Raw genomic sequence first — 24,997 nt, 5'->3', positions numbered from 1 at the left:
ATTACAAATGTTCAAATAAAATAATTGGTACAGGACTAAAATCATCTGAAATAAACACTCTGATGATTCAGAAGACCCTTTCGGCTCTTGCTGGGTTTCAGGGCCAACATTCAGAATGTGTCATCACCCCAAGAGGAAGAGGTGCTACTGGCTTTTACTGTAATGCTCACAAATAAATATAGATGCTGTTAAATATCAAGTGGCCTTCAGAATATAGTGAAGATCCTTTTTAACCATTAAAATAATAAGCATTGAAATAAAAATAACAACCAGATGAGAAGAAAAACACAAACTTGAGTTGGTTCAGTTTCTACCATGCATGACCTGTGGTCACTTTCTGTGATATCAATTTCTTAATTATAAACCAGGGATAAACTACCAGCCAACCTTCTTCACAGATTCAAATTTTGGATCAACAGTAGAAAGTTTACATGAAAGGTCCTCAAAAATTATAAAGGTTAAACACATGAAAAGTATTCTTATTAAAATTAACAGAGGTAGAAAAAGTAAGGGGTAAATTTAGAAATATTTATTTTCATAAATAGCAGTGTATTAGGTGAATATTGGACTTACGTTTGAAAGCAGGATACATTGGAACCATATTGGTTACAAGGAATGCATCATATTTAGCCTCAGGTGAAGAGCTCAGATCTAAACATTAGGAAAACAAATAGTATACATTGCTTACCAAAATCTACATCAGTTAAGAAAAGGGCAGGGGAGGGGGGCGATAATTTTCTTAAATGGTCCAAACAACATGAAGAAATGAATCTACTCTTTTATTCCTACTCCTAACTGCTTTATACAACATCTCCTTACTCCCCTCCCACTCAGTCTCTTCTTCACTCAATCGCTGTCTCCCAAAAGCCATTTACAATGTTTTTTTCTTACTATCTACTTCTTGAGTCTACCAACATTACGTAAAATAACTCCTTGATTTCATCAGTGCCATTTAGACTTAAAAAAAAATCATCAAGGTAATGAGAGATGGTTTAAGGGCTTCAGATTTTTTTTTTTAAATATGGAATCTTGCTCTGTCACCCAGGGTGAAGTGCAGTGGCCTGATCACAGCTCATTGTAGCCTCAATCTCCCAGATTTAAGGGATCCTCCCACCTCAACTTCCACAGTATCAGGGACTACTGGTGTGTGCCACCAGCTCAGCTAATTTTCAAATTTTTTGTAGAGACAAGGTCTTGCTATATTGTCCAGGCTCATCTTGGACTCCTGGACTCAAGCAATCCTCCCACCTCGGCCTCCCAAAGTGCTGGGATTACGTTGGGATTTCAGTGGTGGCTCACGCCTGGCCTCAGGTAATTTTAAGAGATCCCCTCTACAGTATTACATAAAGGACTGGTGTCTTAATGATTCACTGTTTCCTTTTCAGAGTCTCACTTAATAATGTAAGGCGGGACACAGAAGATTCCCTTGCACATTAGAATTGCCCTGGAGAATTAGATTTTTTGAAAGCGAGTCACTTTTTGGCTGATTTTGGAAGGATCCCATAAAAGTTCATTTATATAATCTTTTGAGCACCCTCTCTTGAAGAAAACCCAAGCCACAGAAATTCTAAATACCAAGATTGCGCAATGTGACATCCCTCTAAAGGCATCAGATCTTGATACTCTGTAACTTACAAGGAGGAAAGAGGAATCCATAGGACATCTGCTTATCATTTTTGTAGGCCAAACAGTTCTGACTGAAACTTGGAGAAACACGGACATCAGGCCGGACGCAACTGGTCAGATGGTCAGGAATGCCAGAAACCTCAGCCTGCACGGGAGTCAGAGGCACTCAGCAATGCCGTGGCTCTGTTATGAACAGCCGAAATCAAAACCCCTCTGGCTTCTCCTACAGCTTGTATTCTGATAGTCTGACTCCTTTTTAAAGTTTTTATATTTGATAGTCTGACTTCTTTTTAAAAGTCCTTAGTTTTAAGTACAGTAAGTCACAAGTTTTCAAACTTTTTTTAATCAACAGAAGTCTCTTTATCAAAGTCTTAAGTAAAACAATATAGAAAGCAGCACATAAAGCAGAAATCCCACTGTTGAAATAATAAATAGAATCTCATTGAAGATAACTTATAAAATAACACTCTTAGAAACAATATAGACATATCTCTTCTAAATAGACTATGTATCTGTATGTATTTGTGTGTGTATAGAATGTACAAAAACATACATATGTGTACACAGTACAAATAAACAACAAATTGTGTTGGGGCAGTAGAAGTGTTCTCCTCCTTTGTATTAAAAAATTTAAAATATGCCTCAACTGCCAAGTAACATTTTCTAATTCCTGATATATACCTATTTATCTCATCTTCATCAAAACTGAAACCCCCAACATAAAACTTTTATTAAAAAACAAACCAGGGCCAAGCGTGGTGGCTCATGCCTATAACCCCAGCACTTTGGGAGGCTGAGGTGGGAGGATCACCTGAGGGCAGAAGTTCAAGACCAGCCTGGCCAACATGGTGAAACCTTGTCTCTACTAAAAAATACAAAAAGTAGCCAGGCGTGGTGGCACACACCTGTAATCCCAGCTACGCAGGAGGCTGAGGCAGGACAAGTGCTTGCACCTTGGAGGCAGAGGTTGCAATGAGCCAAGATCAAACCATTGCACTCCAGCCTGGGTGACAGAGCGAGATTGTCTCCAAAAAAAAAAAATTCTTGATGGTCTAGAATTCTGTTTTTATAGCTTTTTCTTTCAGCACTCTAAAAAGACTATTGCACTGTCCCAGCACTTTGAGACGCCAAGGTAGACAGATCATCTGAGGTCAGGAGTTTGAGACCAGCCTGACCAACATGGCAAAACCCCATCTCTACTAAAAATACAAAAATTAGCCAGATGTGGTGGTGTGCATCTGTAATTCCAGCTACTTGGGAGACTGAGACAGGAGAATCACTTGAACCCAGGAGGCGGAGGTTGCAGTGAGCTAAGATCCCGCCACTGTACTCCAGCCTGGGAGACATAGCAAGAGCCGGTCTCAAAAAATTAAAAAAAAAAAAAAAAAAACCAGATGCTGATAGTCAGGGAGGTGGGAGGGGGGTGGGTGGATATGTGGGAACTCTGCACTTTCCACTCAATCTTGCTGGGAAATAAAATATGCTCTTAAAAAATAAGGTCTATTAAAATAAATAAACAAACCTTGGCGGTTTCCATAACTATTGGGCAATGACTTAGGCAGAGTAAGAGAAAATAAAAGAATTAGTGATCTCCCTTCAATGTTTAACATATTCCCATGGAATTACCAGAACATGGAATAAAGACTAATTCAAAATATCTTACAATAAATCCAACATAGGATTTCTCTCATTAAGAAAAAATAAAATATTTTCTAAGACAAAATTCTGTTAAGCAAGGAATCATTGTATTAACATGAGGAATGTAATAAAATAAAGAATATAAAATCCAATGTTCTCAACGACCTGTTTGGAAACAGTATATGATGTCCAAAGTGGCATTAGGAATATTTCACTATAACCACTTTCAAAGTCAGTGTGATATAAGATATCATATCTAGTCCGATAAAGCACTGCAGGCCGCCCGTAGAGGAGATGTCTCTCTAAGAAAGAAAAAAAATAAAATGTGTTAGATGTGTATTAAATTTTACATCAAACATTAAAGAAATACTGGAAGAGTCAAGTTCCCTAAAATGTGCTAGCTTACTTATTAATAATATAGCACCTTCTCCTTAATTTAATCAAGTTAGTTTTCCTAACATTTTTGTGGTTTATCTGATCACCTAAGCATGGGTCAAGCCTTACAGTTATCAAAACCATAATGTAAATGCTGTATTTAGGTAATGCTTTTTTTAGTTGAACGAAATTTTAGTTCAAATTTGCAATTTGAACAGAAAGGAAACATTATGTAATACATTTTGAAATGATTCAGCTGAATGGAAAGCCAATAGGATTGGATTTTTGTAGAATTAATTTTGACCCCTGAAGAGGCTTATCGGGTTCATCAATGATTTAATTAAGAAGAAGGCACACGTTGATCATTATATGCGTACTGCAACTCAAAGATGCATTCCTTCAGCACAAAAAGTGAGTAGTAATGAGCATTTAAAGTAAGCAGCTTTGTCATACAGAGGAAAACTCTTTAGGTAAGGACTTAAAGGAACATGTATAGATAAAATAAGTGGGCATTCAAGAGGGTCTTCTAAGTACAGAAGAGGGAAGTTCATCAGTTACCAAAGAACTCAGTTAAGACCCCCAGTGCAGATTCAGACCTCCAAAGGAAAGCTCTCTTCTTAGGAAAAAAGGTCTGAAGCTTCACTCTTTGCAGAAGACGAGATGAGAGTTCAGTATACAAATCTTCATTCCACAATCTGCAATAAATACCTGGAGCTTGATCTGCCCACTTTGGATAGGCTAAAGTCAAAACTTCCATAGATTCTTGGAAATTTGGGGCCCTACAGACCAAAATATTTAGAGATTGAGGCTTAGGCAATTCACAATTCCTTAATGATAAATTTTTTTAAAAATTCTTGTACTACTTTTTCTACTAGAGAAAATCAGTTCTGAAAAACACTTATTAAATAATGTATACATGTTGCTTTAATTAAAGTCTTACCATTCTATGCAAGTAATGGAGAAAACTCTTCGTAGAATACTTTGCAAGACCCTCCCAAGTAGAACTGCGAATTTGAGACAAAGCGGCCCACACTATTACAACACAAGCCTGTTCTGGGTAGTTTGGCTGCTCCAGCATTGCAGTAAATGTAGAAGCCTTAGTTAAGCTGCCAAATTTGGGGACCCACCCCTAAGGATTAGAACATAATCTGACAATATTAAATAAATGAAATATAATAAACAAATAAAATGCCAGCAAATCATAACAGTAATACTTAGGGGCAGTAAAACAACCCAGACTTTCCTTCAAAACTCAAACCAAACCTTTTCTAGGTTCAAAATTTCCATTAATGTTTTCCTTGTTTTCATTTCTGCTGCCTCTGAATTTCCTGGTTTCAGCTGGAAGCAGAAGTATCAAAATTCTTTGAGAAGCTATTCTCTTTTTATCATTTAAGTTTTCATGGTTACCATACACAGTCCTCCAAACTCAAATTCAAGCTTGGCATCTAATCTATCCCACTAGGGGACAACAAAATAGCAGCCATGTTCCCATATGCAATACCCATCCCTAGAGCAACCACCAAACAAGACTCTTAGACAATCTATAGTCTCCACTAATTCTGGCTCTTCCTCTAAATTCTCCTCATTTCTAAGCAGTCAACATAACACTGTATTCCACAAAGGCTAATATATTTGCAACACTCTCTTCACAATTGTTGTTAGCAACATTACACTATCATATATGCTATTTCCTTTCTATCTACCAGAAATAACTTCTCCAGTCTTTGCCCAGTCTGTCACCTGTCTCCTTTCAAATTTATCCATTATTCTTCATCATCAAACATTGAGCACATTGGTTGTGCCAGACCTTGGTTGTGCCAGACCTTGGGTTGTAGAACGGAGGTACTGGGCAAAGATGATTAAGGTAGAGCTCTTACCCTCAAAGAGTTCACAACTCAATGGGAGAGACAAACATGGCACAAATAATAGATGCCATGTGGTCTGCACCATATCAAAGATAGTTACAGAGTGTGATGGGAAAGCAGAGGATGACGAATACTGGAAATGGGGTGGAGGTGGCATCAATAAAGTCTTTTATGAAGCACATGAAGTTAAACCAGGCTGGCCCCATGTTCCAGTTTTATGCCTGTTGCCCTAGTATGATTGTTAATAGTGTCCCTTTTCACTTTCAAAAGTGTATGACAAATATTCAGCGCTCATGGAAGAGACATGAAGAGGAAAGGGTGAGGGGGCCAAGACGGGTAGAGATATCTTAAGATTCATTTTCTCTGCTGGGCATAGTGGCTCCTGTCTGTAATCACAGCACTTTGGGAGGCCAAGGCGGGTGGATTGCCTAAGGCCAGGAGTTTGAGACTAGCTGGCCAACATGGCAAAACCCTGTCTCTACTAAAAATACAAAAATTAGCCAGGCACGGTGGCACGCACCTGTAATCCCAGCTACCTGGAAGTCTGAGACAGGAGAATCGCTTGAACCCAGGAGGCGGAGGATGCAATTAGCCAAGGTTGTGCCACTGCACTCCAGCCTGGGTGACAGAGCGAGGCTCTGTCTCAAAAAAAAAAAAAAAAAAGATTCATTTTCTCCTGAAAAGTTTCCTCAATAAAGCTACTCCATCTCTACTCAGTCTACTGCTCTACATATATAGATTCAACTTGCTTCAGAAATTTGGGTTCTGGCCAGGTGCAGTGGCTTACACCTGTAAGTCTAGCACTTTGGGAGGCTGAGTTGAGTGGATCACCTGAGGTCAGGAGTTTGAGACCAGCCTGGCCAACATGGTGAAACCCTGTGTCTACTGAAAATACAAAAATTAGCCAGGCGTGGTGGCACGCACCTGTAATCCCAGCCACTTGGGAGGCTGGGGCAGAATTGCTTGAACCTGGGAGGTGGAGGTTGCAGTGAGCCAAGATTGTGCCACTGCACTCCAGCCTGGGCGACAGTGCAAGACTCTCTGTCTCAAAAAAGAAAGAAAGAAAGAAAGAAAGAAAGAAAGAGAGAGAGAGAGAGAGAGAGAGAGAGAGAGAAAGAAAGAAAGAAAGAAAGAAGGAAGGAAGGAAGGAAGGAAGGAAGGAAGGAAGGAAGGAAGGAAGGAAGGAAGGAAGGAAGGAAGGAAGGAAGGAAGGAAAGAAAGAAAGAAAGAAAGAAATTTGGGTTCCATAGCTCCATATCTTCCAAGCTATTGTCATAACTGCAAGTTTTGGCACACAGCTGTAACACAAAAGTATCACTATCTGACTGCCTTTTTCTTAATTATTACTGAGCAAAAATAGCATAATAAGGGGAAAAAATACAGTGGTTTTTACAGCCTCCTAAAAATCCATCCAAGGTCTCCAATGACCCAAAAAATCTACTTGGGTATTCCTGGAGCTTAATAGTTTCATCTAAGAAAGAGGGGGAGATAATCTCTGCAGTAAGAAACACACATTTTAAGGTCCAGAATCAAAATTTAGATTTTATTTTTTCAGTTAAGTATCAAAGAATCACAGGTTCAGAGTCATTCCTAGTCTTTATGACATCTTGAGGGAGCCACCCATTGCATTTTTGTTGAGCCAGAAGTCTCTCTACTCAGGCCACAAAATGTACTTGAATCTTGTTCTCAGCATACATTGAGATCTTTATCTCGAGACCAGCAACCCTGGAGACTAGCCTGCAAGCCTCTGCTTTTGCAATATGTTTCCGGGATTTCTTGACGTGGATCTAGTATAACCTGGTCTTCCCAGGCTGGGAATGCCTGTCATGGAATTTCAGACCAAGCCTTCATTCCACACCCCAGTTCCCTGTTTACAATAGTGTCTTTGGCAGTTTTGGTACACGCCAAGGTTCTCCTCCAGACACCACACTTGGCAAAATACTGTGAGGCCAATCTTTTTAAGTGGTGTGGACTTCCCCAGCACTCATTCTTTTTGTCTTCCAAATTTGGGTCGTAGAGGCTGGAGTTTGTGTTCCTTTTCCCTCCTCAGCTTCCTGATTCAGATTCCCACAGATGAGCAGGCTGTCTTGAGAGCCACATGAAAATCTCTCCTTTTTTTGTTTTTTTAAAACATTCACTCCCACAATAATGTGCTCTTAAATCTTACCACAAAATCTCTACCCAAGATCCTTCCTTTTCCTGCATACTTTCTCCTTTGCCTCACAAGTGCCTATTATCATTTGCTGCCATTTCAACCTCCTCTGAGATTTGATTCAAGGCCTCTCTTTAGTGCCCTGTTCTTTCTTACCCCAACCTTGAAAACATTATGCTGTAATGTATCAACTAGATAAATCCTACAACAGAACAATAACTTTATGAGGACAGGGACTTCACCTGTTTTACGCACCACTGTATCTTCCATCTCCAACAATGCCAATCACATAATATCCACCTGGCAAACACTTGTTGATAAGTTAATAAGTACTTTTTAAAATCTTGGCTTTCTACATATGACCTGTCTAATGTTACCCTGAAAGGTACACTGGGCAGATCAATAGTATCATCTCCAGCTTACTGATGAAGGAACTGGAGGTTTATGATTTGCACAAAATAATTCAGCTGCATAGCGGCACTAGAATCCTAGGCCTCCATCCTCCTGGGCCATTATTCTTCTGCTTGGCCTTTTGGGTGGTCTCCAGTTGGGTGCTGGCTGCTGGGTTATTTTATGGAGAGTATATGGGAATGAAGATCCAACTACTCCCAGGCATGAGCCTTGCCCGAGTGATGCCCACTGAGTGATGCCCACTGAGAAGCTAATGAGGACAGTAGTTTCTGTCAAAGCGTCTAGTATTTCAGAAGCAACTTCCAAACTTTGATATACAAATTTTTTGTTGAGCAAAAAGTCTCTCTACTCAGGCTACAAAATGTACATGAAAAACAAAATTTCCTTTTGACATATTCCCTTTGTTCCCACTCTTAGAATAAGAAGCATTTTCAGATGAAAGCACATGGGCTTCAGTGCCCTATAAAACTGCGTTCAAATCTAATCTCAGCTCTTTATAGTTCTGGTACTCTGTAACTTAATCTCCCAAAGCTTTATATCTCCCTGGAATGTTGCACTGTTTACAGGCAAAATATGTAAAGTGCCTTGTTTAGTCTTAACTCAAAGTAGCTGCAGTTGTAGCAGATGTAGTTGTACTGTTTAGTAAAGGGTATGTGCTCTACCTCAATACTGGCAAAGAATATTGCTAGGTAAAAGTTGTTAAAATTCAATCTACCATCAAATCCATCATGAATTCTACTATAAATAATGAACAATTACTATGTATTGATTTCTTCCAAGTATTCCCAAAAACACACAGATAACACACGCAGACACAGACACTCAGAAACACGAGTGCTATCTCCTTCTTTCTCTAGAACAACAAATATCTCCAAAGAAATAACACAAATGAGAAACATTCCGGAATCGACAAGAGCTAAAGAAGATGCTCCCCCTGTAGCCATATTCAGGACTCTGCTTTAAAGTTAACAAGAATTACTAGTGTTTAAGTCAATTTTCTTTTTCTTTTTTGAAATAGAGTTTCGCTTTTGTTGCCCAGGCTGGAGGACAAAGGCGAGATCTCGACTCACTGCAACCTCCACCTCCTGGGTTCAAGTGATTCTCCTGCCTCAGTCTCCTTGGTAGCTGGGATTACAGGTGGATGCCACGATGCCCAGCTAATCTTTGTAATTTTCGTAGAGACGGAGTTTCACCATATTGGTGAGGTTGGTTTTGAACTCTTGACCTCAGGTGATCCGCCCACCTCAGCCTCCCAAACTCCTGGGATTACAGGTGTGAGCCACTGGGTCCAGCTGTGTTTAAGTCATTTTCCTATCCAAACTGACTTCTCCTTGTGTGTGATAAGGAGCCAAGTATACACAGGTGTTAAAATTATTTTTAATTCCTTTTTCACAAAGATGATGGTGAGTGCTAACCTAAGAAAATGTGACACTTTTTTATAGCAATGTAAATAGAGAAAAGACTAAGGTGAAAATAAATGGTGCAATTATTCTTGCAGTGAAAATTATACTTGGCTATAGTGCCAGAATTGCTTGCTACAAGAGATTTTTTAAATTTTCTTTTCATTCATTCATTCATCCACGGATTCAATGCCACAAGGAAATGAGTTTTTGCTGCATGGAAAGTCTGCCAAGACATAAGGTATATGAGATCCAGAAATAACAACAGGCACACAATTAAGATCTGAAGTCTACCACATATCTAGAAATATTAAAGTTTGGCAAGCAGCGTAGATCGCCATTTTTGAGGATTACATTTTTCTTTCTCTTTATTTTAGTAAAGGATTTGATTCCATAACAGTTTAAATATTTATAGCAAAATATTGCCCAAGATTAGTTTAATATACCTCTTTTTTTATCACAGATATCCCCGTAATTGTTTCACTATTGGAACGTTCAGCTTTTACTCATGTATTTTGTACAGATGAATGAGTGATTTTACAGCATATGACATTAAAACAGTCACATATAAATGTTACAGGTGAAGCATGTATAGCACATGACCTATTCTGAAAAATATCAACTACTTACATCTGTGTTTTAAAAAACTAATAATAAAAATAGTACAACTTTACAGCTATATAGAAGTTTAGGTTTACAAACTACTTTAAAAGTCTTGATATGTATTCAAAGGTACCTAGAAAGGGGAAGTAATTCCCCTGAACATAACACACATGTGCTCACACACATGGTGTTCACATTCACAAAGATCTCCTCCAGTAGGGCAGACACTGAATATTTTAAATGGGAGGCCAAATTTATAACACAGGAAACATCATAAAGGTCAGAAAGAACTCAGACCAAGTAAACGTCCCTTTGCCACTGAAGAAATGACCAAGATAGAGCCCAAAAGGAGACAAAGCCCAAGAGACAAAGAGATAGAGAAAGAGCAACAGGAGAAAGAGCATTGAGGTTTATACACATTCCAGCATCTAAGCAAGGAAATGCATCGCACATAATAAGACAAATACTTTTGAAGATGCTCTTGTATCATTAAAGGCTGTTGCCACTAGGCTATGAGCAGATTTAGAGTAGCCTGAGCTATTCTAGATTTCCCCTTAATATTTTATGCCACCACTTTGAAGCCATGAATTAGAAACTAAAAGTGGTACAGTTGCATCAGAGTAACCAGTGCCAGCCCAGTGTCAGTATTCAACAAATGCTTGCTGAACGAATCCACGAGGGTTTGTTTCCATGAAAATACATAAACTTTAAGCTTCAGTGGTAGAAAGACACTTCAGTGATGTAAGTAAGAAACTCATGTTCCACTCGGAGCAGAGCAATGGAGATGTAACCTTACTAACTATATCCCTCCTTATAGCCCTGAGAGTCAGTGATTCACTAAGAAGATGTCTCTTATTTTTATGCTCTGAAGTTTGAGGTGATTATGTTTTTTGTTTGTTTGTTTGTTTGTTTGTTTGTGAGACAGAGTCTCCCTCTGTCACCCAGGTTGCAGTGCAGTGGTGCGATCTCGGCTCACTGCAAGCTCTGCCTCCCAGGTTCAAGCAATTCTCCTGCCTCAGCCTCCCACGTAGCTGGGCGCACGCCACTACCGCCCAGATAAGTTTTGTATTTTTTTAGTAGAGATGGGGTTTCACCATGTTGGCCAGGCTGGTCTGGAACTCCTGACCTCGGGTAATCTGCCTGCCTCAGCCTCCCAGAGTGCTGCGATTACAGGCGTGAGCCACTGTGCCCAGCTGCGGTCATTGTTTATACTGAATTGTGAGACTGGTTTTGTTACATGAGGACACTGCCACCCACCAACAAATTAAATGCAGGAATGTTTTTGTCAGACAGAAATGCTTTAGTACCACGAACAGTCAGACTCTGAATCAGCAAAATCATGGGAGTCCAATAGAAGTTACCATAATTAATTTCATTATAGACTTTTAGAAGAGAAACATCTGAGTAGTATTTCTCTGCCTTGGCAACTAAATATCTGAAAAACTTGAATCATGAGACTCCCCATCTTTTGACTCTAGCAATGTTCTAATTGTTCTAATTATGACACTCTAGTCCACTAGAGGTTAGGTGTCAAACATTGCAAATCACTCGTAGAGTTTGTGAAGGATTTGTGTGCCTTCCACCAACAATGGCCTATCTTCAAAGTGAGGTTCATTCAGTTCTATGCCAGAGTCTGTGTATTCTGTGATCAAAGGGAGAAGTGGGATGGAGATACAGAAAAGGAAGAAGGAGGCAGATGAAGATCTTTAAAAGAGGAAAAATAAGTCAAGTAAATCAAATCTTCTACTGGTTTCCTCAACTCTACTTAATCAGATCGGAAAGAGCGTATATGATAAACAGAACCATATGTAAGCTAATAACGCAAGCAATGCTCTCAGGAGAATTTGACCATGTGCATCTTTGCTGCATGACTTGTGGCTGCTATGCTTGAGTTCTTTCTGTGTTTTACATATACTTTTAGTCATTTCCTGGCTGTTTCAACATGCTGTCCCATCTACTCTAGTAACATGTATAGGAGGCTTCCGCTCTCCTTCTATTTTCCTCCAATTCTGTGAAACTTCACAATCAGATAAAAAGAGCCTGCATGGTAGATTGTGTTCTTGTTCCTCATTATTTACTGCCTCCACCCATTGCCATATGACTTGCAGGATAGAGTCCCCATGGAAAAAATACACTTTCCTACACCACTGGTTTCATATGCTCAGCTTTGGCCAGCGAACTGTGAATGGAGTGACATATACCTCATAAAAGCAGAAGCACTGAGACCCAGTGCACAGTTCTGCCACTCTTTTCCCTCTGCCAAGAGCAGGACATGTCTCTGATGGAGGCTACTCCTTCAGCCTGGGTTCCAGAATAAAGAACACACATGGGGCAAAGCTGCCCTTGGCCTACAGCCAGCATACTAAAATGTGAAATGGAAGCAAGAAACCATCTTAGTACAAGTCACTGGGTTTTTTTTTCTTTTGGTCATATCATAAGCTTGCAAAAGTTCACTAATATGTGCTTGTTATCACTGTACGTAAAGTAAGAGTTAGGGCTCGAGATGATCTTTCATGTGAGGAGGGAGTTCTGATTTGATTCCTTCTGTATATCTCTCCCTATCACAATATACACACTGACTCTTGAGGTAGAACGTTTCGGGATAGGCACCAGCTGCTATTATTTATCATTGTGACTATCATTCCCTTTAGAGGAGTGCCCCATAGCACCTTAACTTAGGACCCATCAGATACAAACCGCTTGTGTATTTTTCAGAGGGCTTAAAAGCTATTGAAGGGGGAAAAAGCTATTGGAATTTTTCTGTTACACAGCTGGCATCCTGTGTACACGGAATAAACCAATATCCTTTGCCAGACAGGTATAAAAGTCACTTTGCAATATAAATTTTAATTTTAAACAATATCGTGCTTACACTATAATGTAAATAAGAAGGCTCTTCGATTTTTGAAAACTAGAAAAACCTTATCTGATTGTTTTGCATCAACCCCTTACCTTCTGTAGACCCTTTTGTATGAAGTCGTTTGTTGAGTTCATCCAACTTGTTCTTCAAGTGTGAAAACCAGTTAAGGAAAAAAGAAAGCACATCAGAAATGTTCTTTCTCTCCTATGCCCTTCTGTCTACTTAGCACCCTGCTAAATTCAAAAGCGAACTCTAAACTCCATCTATATCATACATTCTTTTGAGGAATTACTCTTTTCTCTCAAACTGACGTTCTGGGCTCCACTTCTAGCAGTTCTACGTTTGTAAGCACCTTCTTCAATCTCTGTTTCCTTTCCTTAAAACTGTGGATAATCACGGTGCCAATTTCCCATGTCGGTACTGATGATGATTTGGGCATATGTATGTATGTTAGTTAGGATAGTGCCTAAATGTTTCAGATTAATCTCTAGGCACACTGAAGTGATTCCCAAACTAATTTATGAAATCACTTTTCACCAAAGCTAAAAAGTAATGACTCAGCAATTCTGAAACATCATGAGTCAGCAACTCTACCCTTCACTATATATCCTAGCCTATAGTACAAGAAGACATTTCCAGTAATGTCTGTGGTAACATCATTGTAAGAGCTAACGTGTGCAAATTACTAAATGTTCTCAAGTAGGAAAATGAAAAAAAATTCTTATGGTATATTTATACAATTAAACATTAACCACTGTATTAGTGATAAATAAATGAGCTAAAACTTCATGTATTAATATGCATGTCTCAAAAACATAATGATAAACAAAATAATTGCAAGATACATGTAAGAATATTTTTTAAAATTTTACAACATGCAAAACTATAGTATAGGTTATTTTAGGAAACTATACAAAAGATTACTTGATACATTATTTAATAGATATATACTGCCGGGCATGGAGGCTCACATCTATAATCCCAGCACTTTGGGAGGCCGAGGAAAGCAGATCACCTGAGGTCAGGAGTTCAAGACCAGCCTGGCCAATATGGTGAAACCCTGTCTCTACTAAAACTACAAAAATTAGCCGGGAGTGATGGCGGGTGCCTGTAATCCCAGCTACTCTGGAGGCTGAGGCAGGAGAATCGCTTGAACTCAGGAGGCGGATGTTGCAGTGAGCCGAGATCACGCCACTGCACTCCAGCCTGGGCAACAGAGCAAGACTCCATCTAAAAGAAAAAAAGAAAAACTGTCCAAACATAGTATGCAAGAGTAGTCTCTGTTTGCACCACTACCACATCCCTGTTGCACCCTCCCACACCCTGCTCTGTGTCCTGGGAAGCTGACCTCTAGGGATGGCATCAAAGAGCAAACTTGCCCTGTGGCTCCCTGTTAGGCGCTATCAAGGGGAAACATGTGAAAGGAAGTACAGGGGAGGGAGATGAGGGTAGTATTCCCCTTGCTGGGGGTGCTCCCTGCTGGGTTGCAATGCACAAGCTACACTCCTTGGCCAAAGACAATAGTTCCTTCCTATTCAGCTCTCTTTCCATGTTCTGGAAACTTACTCCTTCCCTTCACCCTTCAAGCTTTGGAGGGTACCACGCAAACCCCAGGGCACTTCACCACTCCTCATTGACTTCCATCCATCCCGCTGCTCAGCCCTTGTAAATGACCCATTAAATATGACTGAATTCCTTTAAAGTCTCTTTCTTTTTTTTTCTTTCTTTTTTATTGAGATGGAGTCTCGCTCTGTCACCCAGGCTGGAGTGCAGTGACACGATCCCAGTTCACTGCAACCTCTGCCTCCTGGGTTCAAGTGATTCTCCCGCCTCAGCCTCCCGAGTAGCTGGGATCAGAGGCGTGCGTCACTGTGCCTGGCTAATTGTTTTGTATTTTTAGTAGAGATAGGGTTTCGCCATGTTGGCCAAGCTGGTCTGGAACTCCTGACCTCAAGTGATCCGCCCGCCTCAGCCTCCCAAAGTGCTGGGATTACAGGCATGAGCCACTGCGCCCGGCCTAAACTCTTTTTCAAAATCTCTTCTATATGGGCCACCTGTTTCCCATTGGGACCGTGACTAACGGACATGTGATCCACAGTTGAAGAAAACAGAAAAAGATTTCGGTTGAGAACTGTGACTCCACAGATTAGCAACCTGAATTCTACTTTTTGTCTTTCATGGTCTATACCTGTTCTTTTCAATATAGTACCCACAAGCCACATAGGGCTCTTTAATTATAAAGTAATAAAATAAAAATTTTAGTTCCTCAGTCACACTAGCCAGTAGCTACCATTTTGGACAGCACAATTATAGACCATGTCCATTGTCACAGAAAGTTCTACTGACCAGCACTGTTAGCCACCCAACATACTCCTCCATAATAAACATAAAGATTATTTCTACCTTTGGCTCTACCTTATCATCACAAGTGCAGCCCAGGTCAAAATCAGACTGAAGGTACATAATCCCTGGATAACTGGGTCTGGTAACTTCCTCTGGCATGGTTGGCCTGAAGGTATTAGTACGTAGGAGATGATTCAAACTTCCATGGGTCCCATTATTAGGAGCTGGCTTCAATCCCAGAAGATCTAATGAAAAGTAAGAAAAGGAGGCAGGTGCTTCTTACATCTTTTTGATGAGATATGGTAAGGTTTAAAAGCCTTCACCTTCTATGGGGTCTGAAAACTCTGAACACAGATCAGAATTGGACAAAACCAAATGTAGATGGCAGGCACCCCCTCCTTACCTCCTGAACCATTCTGGACTGACCACATCTTGCCACAGCTTTCTGAAATAGCCAAGTTCATTGCTTGACCATGAATAGAGAGAGAGATTCCCAAAAGAAAGAGTGAAGGAACAAGGCCTTGATTAACTATTGCCCATATCTGTGATAGTTACAACCCAAGGACCATCCATGTCAGTATCACTTTTTTCTGCACTTCTCTGGGACTGTTTAATTCCACCTTTTGAAATGAGACTTATAATCAATAGCTAACTAGAAGTCTGCCCTCTAATGACTCCACAGAAGTGTGGGGACACGAGGAGGCTTTGGCCCTGTCCCCTGAAGTGCCACTGAGCAATGAACAGGCTGATTTCATAGCAAATGAATGGTTGCCAAGTGCGTATTCAGTAACTTGCTTGAGCTCAGAGGCAGGACAGGGGAGAGCTAGCAGCCAAGATGGGAAAAGAACCCAGGAGACCCGACTTGCAGACTCCCCCTCTAACCACCAGACTGGCACTCCCTTACTAAATAGGAAAAGTTGTCCTCATTCAGCAACTAGAAGCTCAAGGAAGAAAAATAATTAAGAGCACATAAATAGCTGGCCAGGATGCAAGCTGGCAACATTTTTAACTGGGCTGCAATGTGAGAGATGGAGGTGGAGAGGGCTCTATGCAGAACTCTTGCTTCATCAGGTCTCTGACCAGTGGTGTCAAACTGTAATGCTATGTTAGACCAGCCAGAGGCTGCCAACAGCAACACTATGAAAACGCCCCATTAGTCAACTGTTGAAGGAAGACAAAGAAGCCTTAGAAGGGGATAATATTCTGTCTTTGAACCAATGGGCAAGTTATAATCTTTTGTGGGGAAGAGGAGGTGGTCCCAGAAAATAGACACCTCATTTCTTTCTCTGACATTGAGAAAGATCATATACTAACTAAAGATTGTTTCAATGGTTTTGATTGAATGAGTGACTTACCACACATAACATTGTAAAGTTCAATGTTTTCAAAGGGAGGTACTTTAGTCTTGTACTTAAATGTTGGGCCATAACCTACAAAAACAGTCTTCCAAAAGAAAAGAAAAACAAGAACAGTTAAGTATTGTTGGGTAGGAACCCTTCCTCTATTTATGACTACCATACAACTTCACTCACACCACCATTACTTATCCTTTCGAAGAATCACTAAAACACAATTTCAATTCACAGTAGTGCCATCATACCTGCATACTGTTGACCTTGTTATCAAATCCGTGGTCTCCCTGGAAAAAGCATTTTCCTGATGGTTTCTTATAAACATCCAAAGGTTTCCTAAATTGAAACAATTTCATGATCAGTTAGGATTTCTCATGAAATTACTCTGATAAAAAGGTAATTTCAAGGTACAAAGAAACTCTAAGAAGGGGCTTTTGAAAGTCTATTTGTCTCTATTTTAATTGCATCCTTCTTGTGATGATGAAAAGAGGATCCTATTCTTTTCTCCAAGTGACTTTCCTTGACAGTTATTGCAGGATAAATGGAGACCTGTGAACAGAAGTCATGATGCTTTCCTGGAACCTCGTGCTTACACCAAGTAGGGCACTTGTCAAAAGTCATGCTCTGCCTGTCTAGGTGCTTCACTAGCTCCAAGACTGTAAGATTCTCGACTCTAGGACTATGTTTGTCTGATTCATTTCTATGTACCCCTCCCTAGGCTCCGTGTCAAGAGGTAGTAGGCACTTTAAAAAAATGTGATGTCTCGCCTATTATATATCCATAATAATTTAAAATTTAAAATAAAATAAATATGTGATGTTTAAACAATGAATGGAGATCTATATTCTATAAAAATGTTTGCATGCAACTTTATCTACCAATATACAATAAAACTAGAGTACAACCAAGCAGCCAACTTAACAGTCATCGTGACGTATCTGACAAAAGCATGGCCTCACCTAGACAACATCTTCATTTAGAAACAGAAAACAGAAATACTGTAGACATTAAGACCATCTGATCTTTCCTTTTGTGACAGAAGACACCTTTTGCAAAAGTGTCATGTGACCCTTTTCCAAAATAACTTCCATGTTTATTTAATACAAACATTTCCTAAGTACCTATGAGTACATAGCACTGAAAGTGCTTTGGGAAAACAAAAAATCTAACACATGGGTCTCCACCCTTGGAATAATAAGGGCTTAGGATAATAAGCCATACACATATAATACCTCAACAATGCAAGAAGAGTTCAATTTAAAAGATGCACTGTTAACCAACATGCCTGCTTTTGGGCTACACTAATTTGCCCAACTGTCATCATCTTTCACTTAACTTCTACTCGCCTCCCATGTTTTTGCCATTTGAACCTACTACCTGCGCCAGTGTGACCCCTTCCAAGCTGCCCCACACATAAAAGGGAGCACATACTCAGCCAATTAATTCTTCAGGAGCACATACTTAGCCAATTAATTTCAGTCACATCCCTGTAAATTCTCCATGAGGATTTCCCACAACTATTTTAAAAGACTCCAATAATTCCTGTTCTTCATACATCTTTCTTCATAATCCCACATATTTAACTCTAAGTACACCCCGAAAAATTACAGCATGATATTTATATATCTCTCCCATGTGTCTCTCTAAGTGTCCCATACTTATACAAGTTTCTAGAGTTCTAAGTTCTTAGAACTTGGAGTTTCTAAATATTTTTTTGTTATCTTCTCTCTCTTGCAAACCAGTACCTAGCTGGAGTGCATGTGGCAGTTGTTCAATTATTGAGATAGACAAATTCGCAGCACTTTTCTTAAGCAGAAAGTTGGAGTAAGAGTGAGTGGGAAACAGCTACTTCCAGGTCTCTGTGAAAATGGATAAATCCTTAATAATTAACTCATTGCAAGTTGTTAGAGCCTCCAGACATGTCCTAGACCACATTCAAAAGCAAAGAACCTTCTCTTCAACATTGGAGAGTCTTTTGTAGTTCAATAGAAGGCAAACATCGGGAATATTTAAAGCAATGTAAAAAGTGCCCACAATAACAGAGTTTTTAACGTTAACATTTTCTGAAGTCCTCTATAAATATTGCTACAAGCAAAGTCTCAACAACTGAGATCAAATCAGCCCAATATACTAGGGCAAGGTCCTATTTATACTTTTGACTTACCCAAGTAGTAAGAATAGAGGTTCGAACGTAAATTCAAAGAAAGAAAGACACACACACACACACACACACACACACACACAAACACACACACACACACAGATGCACCGACAGACTACAAAGAGACACCACGACGCTGAGACCCAGAACATAGAGATATGTTGTCTCATCACTGATGGTTTACGTAGCCCACAAAATTTTTGGAAACAGTGAGATTTCCAACTGATATTTCTTTCAGCGATGACTAAGGATGATAAAATGTTTCCAGTTGCCAAAAGGGTGGTTGTGGAAATGAGAAACAGAAATAGCCCATATACCAGATACCTTGCAACATGCCATCTACGTTCCACCAATAAATGGATATCCTCAATTCTTCTGTTGTTGGCGTAGTGCAAACGTTTGGGAAGATGCTGTTTCAAGTAAGGCTTAAAGTGCTGATCCGGTTTTTTACACTGAAATAGAAATGGAAATCAGACTTTAGATGGAATGCCTTTTGGAAAAATTCTCACAAATTATTTCTCTAGAAAGCTGAAGGAGATTTTAAGCCTAACTAAAGGTTAGTTAGTGAATAAATGAAATTTGTTTCTATCAAATAATGTACACTGAAAACAAATAGATTCAAAAGAGATTAAGTAACCTTGGAGATGATATGACAGGCTATCCGAGGAGAGTTAGGAATTTCAAGATGCATTCCTGGCTTGTGAGACCATTGCTAAGAGCAATTCACACTCCTAGGCCTTTCCCAACTCCTTCAAGTCAAGCAGTTGAGGGCCGGGTGTCAGTGGGAGGGGAGGAGCACGTAGGTTTAGGCTTATCTGATTAGATGCTCTTGTGCTATTAAGGTCGCTACCCAGCATCCGGGAACAATGGAGCAGAGTGGGTGGGCAGTTCTGGTTCAGAGAAAGTAAAGATTTGTTTAATCATGAATGAATACTTTTCAGTTCTAATGGAAGGATCAGATAGTCTCCCTTTGTATCATTGCCAAGACCATTAGGGAGCCTGGAGCTGACCACAGGCCAGAAGTTTTGAAAGCTCTTAAGGAAACAAATATACAGGATGGCAGGGCAGTGAGGAAAGTGTTCCTCCTGCCCTCGGCCCGGGGGAGTCACACACAGGAGGAAGGCTGCTCCAGAGGCAGAGACCTGGGGAGGGTAGAGGCGGGACAACTGGCAACACTTACCGTGAGATTGGCAATAATGGCTTTGGGGTCATCTGTTCAAAGAGAGGAGAAAGATTTCAGAAGAAATAACAATCTTTACCAAGAGAAATCGTTTTTGCAGCAAGATACTCAATTCCTTCTCCTTCCATCCCACAGAAGACTAACACTTTAGTGTTTTGTTTGAAAGATAAATAATTGTGTGTGGGTATTCAACATTTCAGTTATTGAAATGCAGCTAAGCAAGTGGAACAAATCCTACAGTAAACTGCCCTCCTAGGTCCAGTTCTGCTCTTCTGGAGGGAATTCCTCCTTCCATAGCACCAGGATACGGCTAGGTAAATTGCTTCTTATTTTAAGTTCCCCTTAATGGTTCCCCTCAAGACATAATTTATTTGCAGTTTGACCTCAGGAACTAAACTGGGCATTTGGGGCTTTTAATGTAACTTCTTATTTATCTGCAGATTTTTGAAACAAGTCTTCACCCACTTTAAGAATAAACTTCTAATCCATTGAGTTATTTTTTAAAAGAGAGTTTTGTTTCCCTAGTTATATCCTGGGCGTAATTATATAGGTAGCTGCACCTCTCCAGTCATAGACACACACGTGCATGCACCTCCTTTGTTTTCAACAGCATCAAGTAAAAGATTTCAGTCAATACTCGGAACTAGCTGAAAGCAAAACTATGTAAATGATGGCTGTGCATAAACTGTGGACAGGATTATATTATCTGAAGCTCCCCTTTTGGGCGGAATGTGGGGAGAAAGAGGAGATTGTAGGTTGCTTGGATTTTGTTTTGTTTTCAGGAAGTTTACTTCAGTATGTTATTACAGAATCAGCAGAAAACGAAAGTTGTGTTCAGAAGAGATAGCAACTATCACGAGGCAGCCCTCCCTGGCATCTAAATACCAGTGGAGCGGGCCTTATCTGTATCACTTGCTGCTGTATCCCTGGGTCTGTGCAGAGCAGACACTCAATACACATTTGTTAATAAATATTTGTTCATATTCATCAAAAATGCATGAATAAACTTGCCTTGGGGTATACATATACAGACTCCAAAGAGTATTTTCAGAATCTTAGTTCTAAAGCTTGAAAACCAAAACTAAAATGTGTATTCCATTGGCCTTAATTGCATCTCTTACTGGAAAGCAAATAAGTAATAATGAAATAAAAATAGCCCAAATAGATTTCATACTATGTGCCTGTCTTTCTATAAGAGCTTTGCAGGTAGCCGGATGCAGTGGCTCACGCCTATAATCCCAGCACTTTGAGAGACCGAGGTGGGCGGATCACAAGGTCAGGAGATCGAGACCATTCTGGCTAACACAGTGAAATTCTGTCTCTACTAAAAATACAAAAAAATTAGCCAGGCGTGGTGGTGGGCGCCTGTAGTCCCAGCTACTTGGGAAGCTGAGGCAGGAGAATTGCTTGAACCAGGGAGGCAGAGGTTGCAGTGAACCAAGATGGAGCCACTGCACTCTAGCCTGGGCAACTCAGCAAAACTCCATCTCAAAAAAAAAAAAAAAAGAGAAAGCTTTGCAGGCACTTTCTCTCTGGTCATTCACAATAACCCTGGGAGGTAAATGCTGTTCAAATCCTCACTAAGCCAATGGATTTTCAGAAGGAGGAGGAGTTGGCACTCTGGCACTCAAGCAATCTGATTGAGCAAGCCAGGCCTCATAAATCATATTCCTCAAAGGGATGAAATAGAGTAAGTTCATGGTCTTTGATAATGAAGAAAAGTAAATAGCATGTACTCAGGTAAGTCCCAGAGAATTACTAGGAAATATCCAATGCCGGAGTCCATGCTGGGGACATCAATCCTTCAATTCTGAAGAACTCATTCTTTTCAGGCTAACAGTCTTCATTTTGTGTGACCAAAGGGCAGTGGTTCAGCTAATCTGGCTTCAAATCTCAGACCTGCAACTTACTAACCATCATCCTTGAAGCTAGTTCCTTCACCCCTCTCTGAGCCTTGATTTCTACTGTCTATAAAAGGGATAGTGATACTTATCACACAATGCTATTAAAATGATTAAATAAGTGTGTGTGTGTGTGTGTATAAAGCTTACACTTTCCCATCTGGGATCAGCAGAGTCTCAGAAATAGTGGTATGACTAAGACATCATCATCATATCCAACCTTTATATAGCTTTGACTATGTGCTAAGCACTGATCTAAATTACGTAAACACAATCTCTTATTTAATCTTCCCAACAATCCTTACATTGCAGATGAGGAAGCAGAGGTACAGGGTGCTCACACGGTGAGTACCGAGCAGAGCTGAGATATGAATCCAGACATCTGTGCCTGTCACCACCCCATGCTACTGTCTCCCACAAAATGAAACCACATTGGAAAGTGTTTTTGTAAGGTTCAAAGCTTTTCATCATTGATAGTTATGATTTCATGGGCCATGGGAAGTTTTTTTTTTTTTTCCCTCCAAACCAACCTCCCTATTACATGTACTAATGTCAGAAATACTGTTAAAAATAGAGAAAATCTTTTTTGCATAGCCCTGAAGTGCAAATACTAAAATCAAGGGGTGCCATAGTGACTGTGTCCTGTCTAAATGAGGGCAGAAAAGGGAGAACACAGGAGCAGGAAAGGTCATGGAGGAGAGAGGGCAGAAACACCCACATTTTGTTTATTTCACAACATTGCCTGGAGCTGACCTTGGAACACTTCCATTTGTGTTGACTCAGGAACATAGTTAGGGAAAAACTTAATTTTCCAAAGCTGAAAGGTTGGTGTCAATGGTTTCTTAATCCCAAGGCTAAAAACCTTAAAGAATTTTTTTTCAAAGTGTGACATAACCTCAAGAAAACAATGGACTTCTCAAAGGCTGCGTAGGCAGCACCTAAAAATCTTAGTCCACCAATTAAGTTTGTATCAGTGGTAGATCATAACCGGAACATGTAAAACATAAGTGACAAGATTATTCCTGTTCATTCTTATTTCTAATCTTTCACCTGCCACTTCCCAAGGGCTTAATATTTTTTCCTACTAGGTTCTACCGGTCATTTTTACAAAGAGAATGGGCTCTGTTCCACAAGGCTCCTAGGAACTCTCACAGTCCAAATGTGGTTCTTCCAACCCCTACACAGATCCTCCAGTTTTGGCTGAAAAGGACCAGCCTGAACTTCTTATTGAAAAAGTTCTTATCTTATAAACAGAAGTTTGCGGTCATGAACATGCTTCAAACTAAGTGCAATTTCCACATGATAAGAATAAGAGCAAATATTTATATAATGCTACTATGTGCCAGGAACCACTCTAAGCAATATGCATAGATTAATTTCTACAGATAGCTGCAGCATTTATCATCCCCATTTTTCAGAAGAAAAAACTGAGGCTTAGAGTTTAAACGACTTATTCAAGGTCATTCAGCTAAGTGATAGCAGAGCCAGAATTTTTACCTAAGTATTTTAGCTTTAGAAAACAAGCCCTTACTATTCCATTGTATTACCACTCTAACCACTTAATGTTTTAAGAATCAACTTACATTTAGGATTATTGCTAAATTTGGATCGAATTCTTCCTAGAGTTCCAGGCACTAAAGTAATATCATCCACATTAGTTAAGTAATTACTCAAGAACTCGGTTCTATCACACGTGACATCTTCCATTCCTATGGGGAGGGAGAAAAAAGAGTATTTTCAGGCAATATTGAAACAAAAATCTTAACATAGACACTAAAGATAACATCAGGCATCTCTTTAGTTAGTTTTCAATAACTTAATGGGAAGAGCCCTGACTTTTGAGATTTTTGTATTTGACTTTAAATGTTTTAAGGCTTCTCTGTATAATCTTTTCTCTAGACTTTTACTTAGCCATGTCATCTTGCAAGCACAGAAGGGTGAAAATGCATTACATTTTAAGTCATTCAGCCAGAACAGCAAGACAAAGGAAGTCACCATGATTTAAACAACAACAACAACAATAAACACAACTATTTACAGAGTCTTTGTGAAAAAGATCTATTCTTTAAAAAAAAAAAAAAAAAAAAAAAAAAAAACACCCTAGAGGTATAAATGGAATATACAGTTCTGCATCTCTTACAAAATGGCATTTTCCAACTCTCTAATATATCTCCTGTCTTGAGTACATAATCACCAGTCCTCACTGTCTCCACTGGTGGCCTTGGATGTTACTGACAAAACAATACTGGCAACAAGAGATGAGAAAGAAAAATGTCAGTTCCAATGACCACCCAAACTGAAAAACAAAATAACATTGAAAACAAGTTGTAAACAATGTAATTAGTCAGAACTGAAGGCTAGCAACTAAAGCACAAGAAGGTTCTAGGTAGGGAATTTTTTAAAACAAATATTTCTCCTCCATCCCAAGATTTGTTGTGTGTCCCCATCAAGGAAAATTCCTTTATCAAAATGCTTTTATTTAAAACATTGTTGTAAACTCACATCTTAGCATCATAGACTATGGAGGCTACTAGAGACCTTATTGAAATGTATGAGATGACCTGGAACATTTTAATATATTGCTCAGTACAATTAAACATATGAATATTCTCTAACAGGGAAAATAATCCTGTTGGAGAATACTCATATATGCATATCCTGTAAAGGATGCCCTAAAGTTTTAAAATAAGGAAATACAACCCAGAGTACCCCAGATCTGGTAAAATTCAAATAATCACCTCCTGGGATCCCAGATCCAGAACCTTCCCTTGTTTAATACAAATTGGAATGAAAAGCAAGAAAAAACACATAGCATAAAGATTATTGCACTGTAACAGCTAAACCCTTAGGAAGAAAAATAGAGCAACGAAGAGCTGCTATGTTTTAGTACAATGTTCGTCCAGGAAGGGAAAGTCCCCAAATACATATTAATAGAGGGCTGAAAGCCTCTCCCATTTGTTTTATTTCTAGGAAGTCCCTTATGCCACCCCAAATGTGAACAATCCCCCTTACTTTAGAAGTCCATCAGGCACTGTGCTAAGTGCTCCTTAAGCATCACCAGCCTTCACTCTGCAGACTAACTTTGTGGAGGGGTGCTAATGTTCTCGCCTGACAGATGAGGAAACTGAGA

General features: G+C 39.7%; 1 protein-coding gene across 4 annotated transcripts in view; it reads right to left on the bottom strand.

The window, feature by feature from the left end:
* Window positions 1–24,997, bottom strand: part of ENPP2 (ectonucleotide pyrophosphatase/phosphodiesterase 2) — an 81,853-nt gene that overhangs the window by 10,215 nt on the left and 46,641 nt on the right. For 2 of the 4 annotated variants that reach the window (XM_010357787.2, XM_010357785.2), the window contains 10 exons: window positions 23,451–23,576; window positions 19,967–19,998; window positions 19,111–19,238; window positions 16,874–16,961; window positions 16,629–16,716; window positions 15,334–15,518; window positions 13,023–13,074; window positions 3,430–3,566; window positions 1,636–1,771; window positions 574–651 (listed from right to left, as the gene is read on the bottom strand). In XM_010357787.2, coding sequence (XP_010356089.1) covers window positions 574–651; window positions 1,636–1,771; window positions 3,430–3,566; window positions 13,023–13,074; window positions 15,334–15,518; window positions 16,629–16,716; window positions 16,874–16,961; window positions 19,111–19,238; window positions 19,967–19,998; window positions 23,451–23,576 — 1,050 coding nt within the window. Of the gene's footprint in view, window positions 1–573; window positions 652–1,635; window positions 1,772–3,429; window positions 3,567–4,902; window positions 4,978–13,022; window positions 13,075–15,333; window positions 15,519–16,628; window positions 16,717–16,873; window positions 16,962–19,110; window positions 19,239–19,966; window positions 19,999–23,450; window positions 23,577–24,997 lie in introns of all 4 variants that reach the window. The other 2 variants (XM_030937933.1, XM_030937932.1) reach the window with 2 other exon arrangements.

Source organism: Rhinopithecus roxellana, chromosome 9, assembly GCF_007565055.1.
Source record: "Rhinopithecus roxellana isolate Shanxi Qingling chromosome 9, ASM756505v1, whole genome shotgun sequence".
Lineage (NCBI taxonomy): Eukaryota > Metazoa > Chordata > Mammalia > Primates > Cercopithecidae > Rhinopithecus > Rhinopithecus roxellana.
Note: the sequence above shows the minus strand (reverse complement) of the source record. Positions and strands in the feature narration are given on the sequence as shown.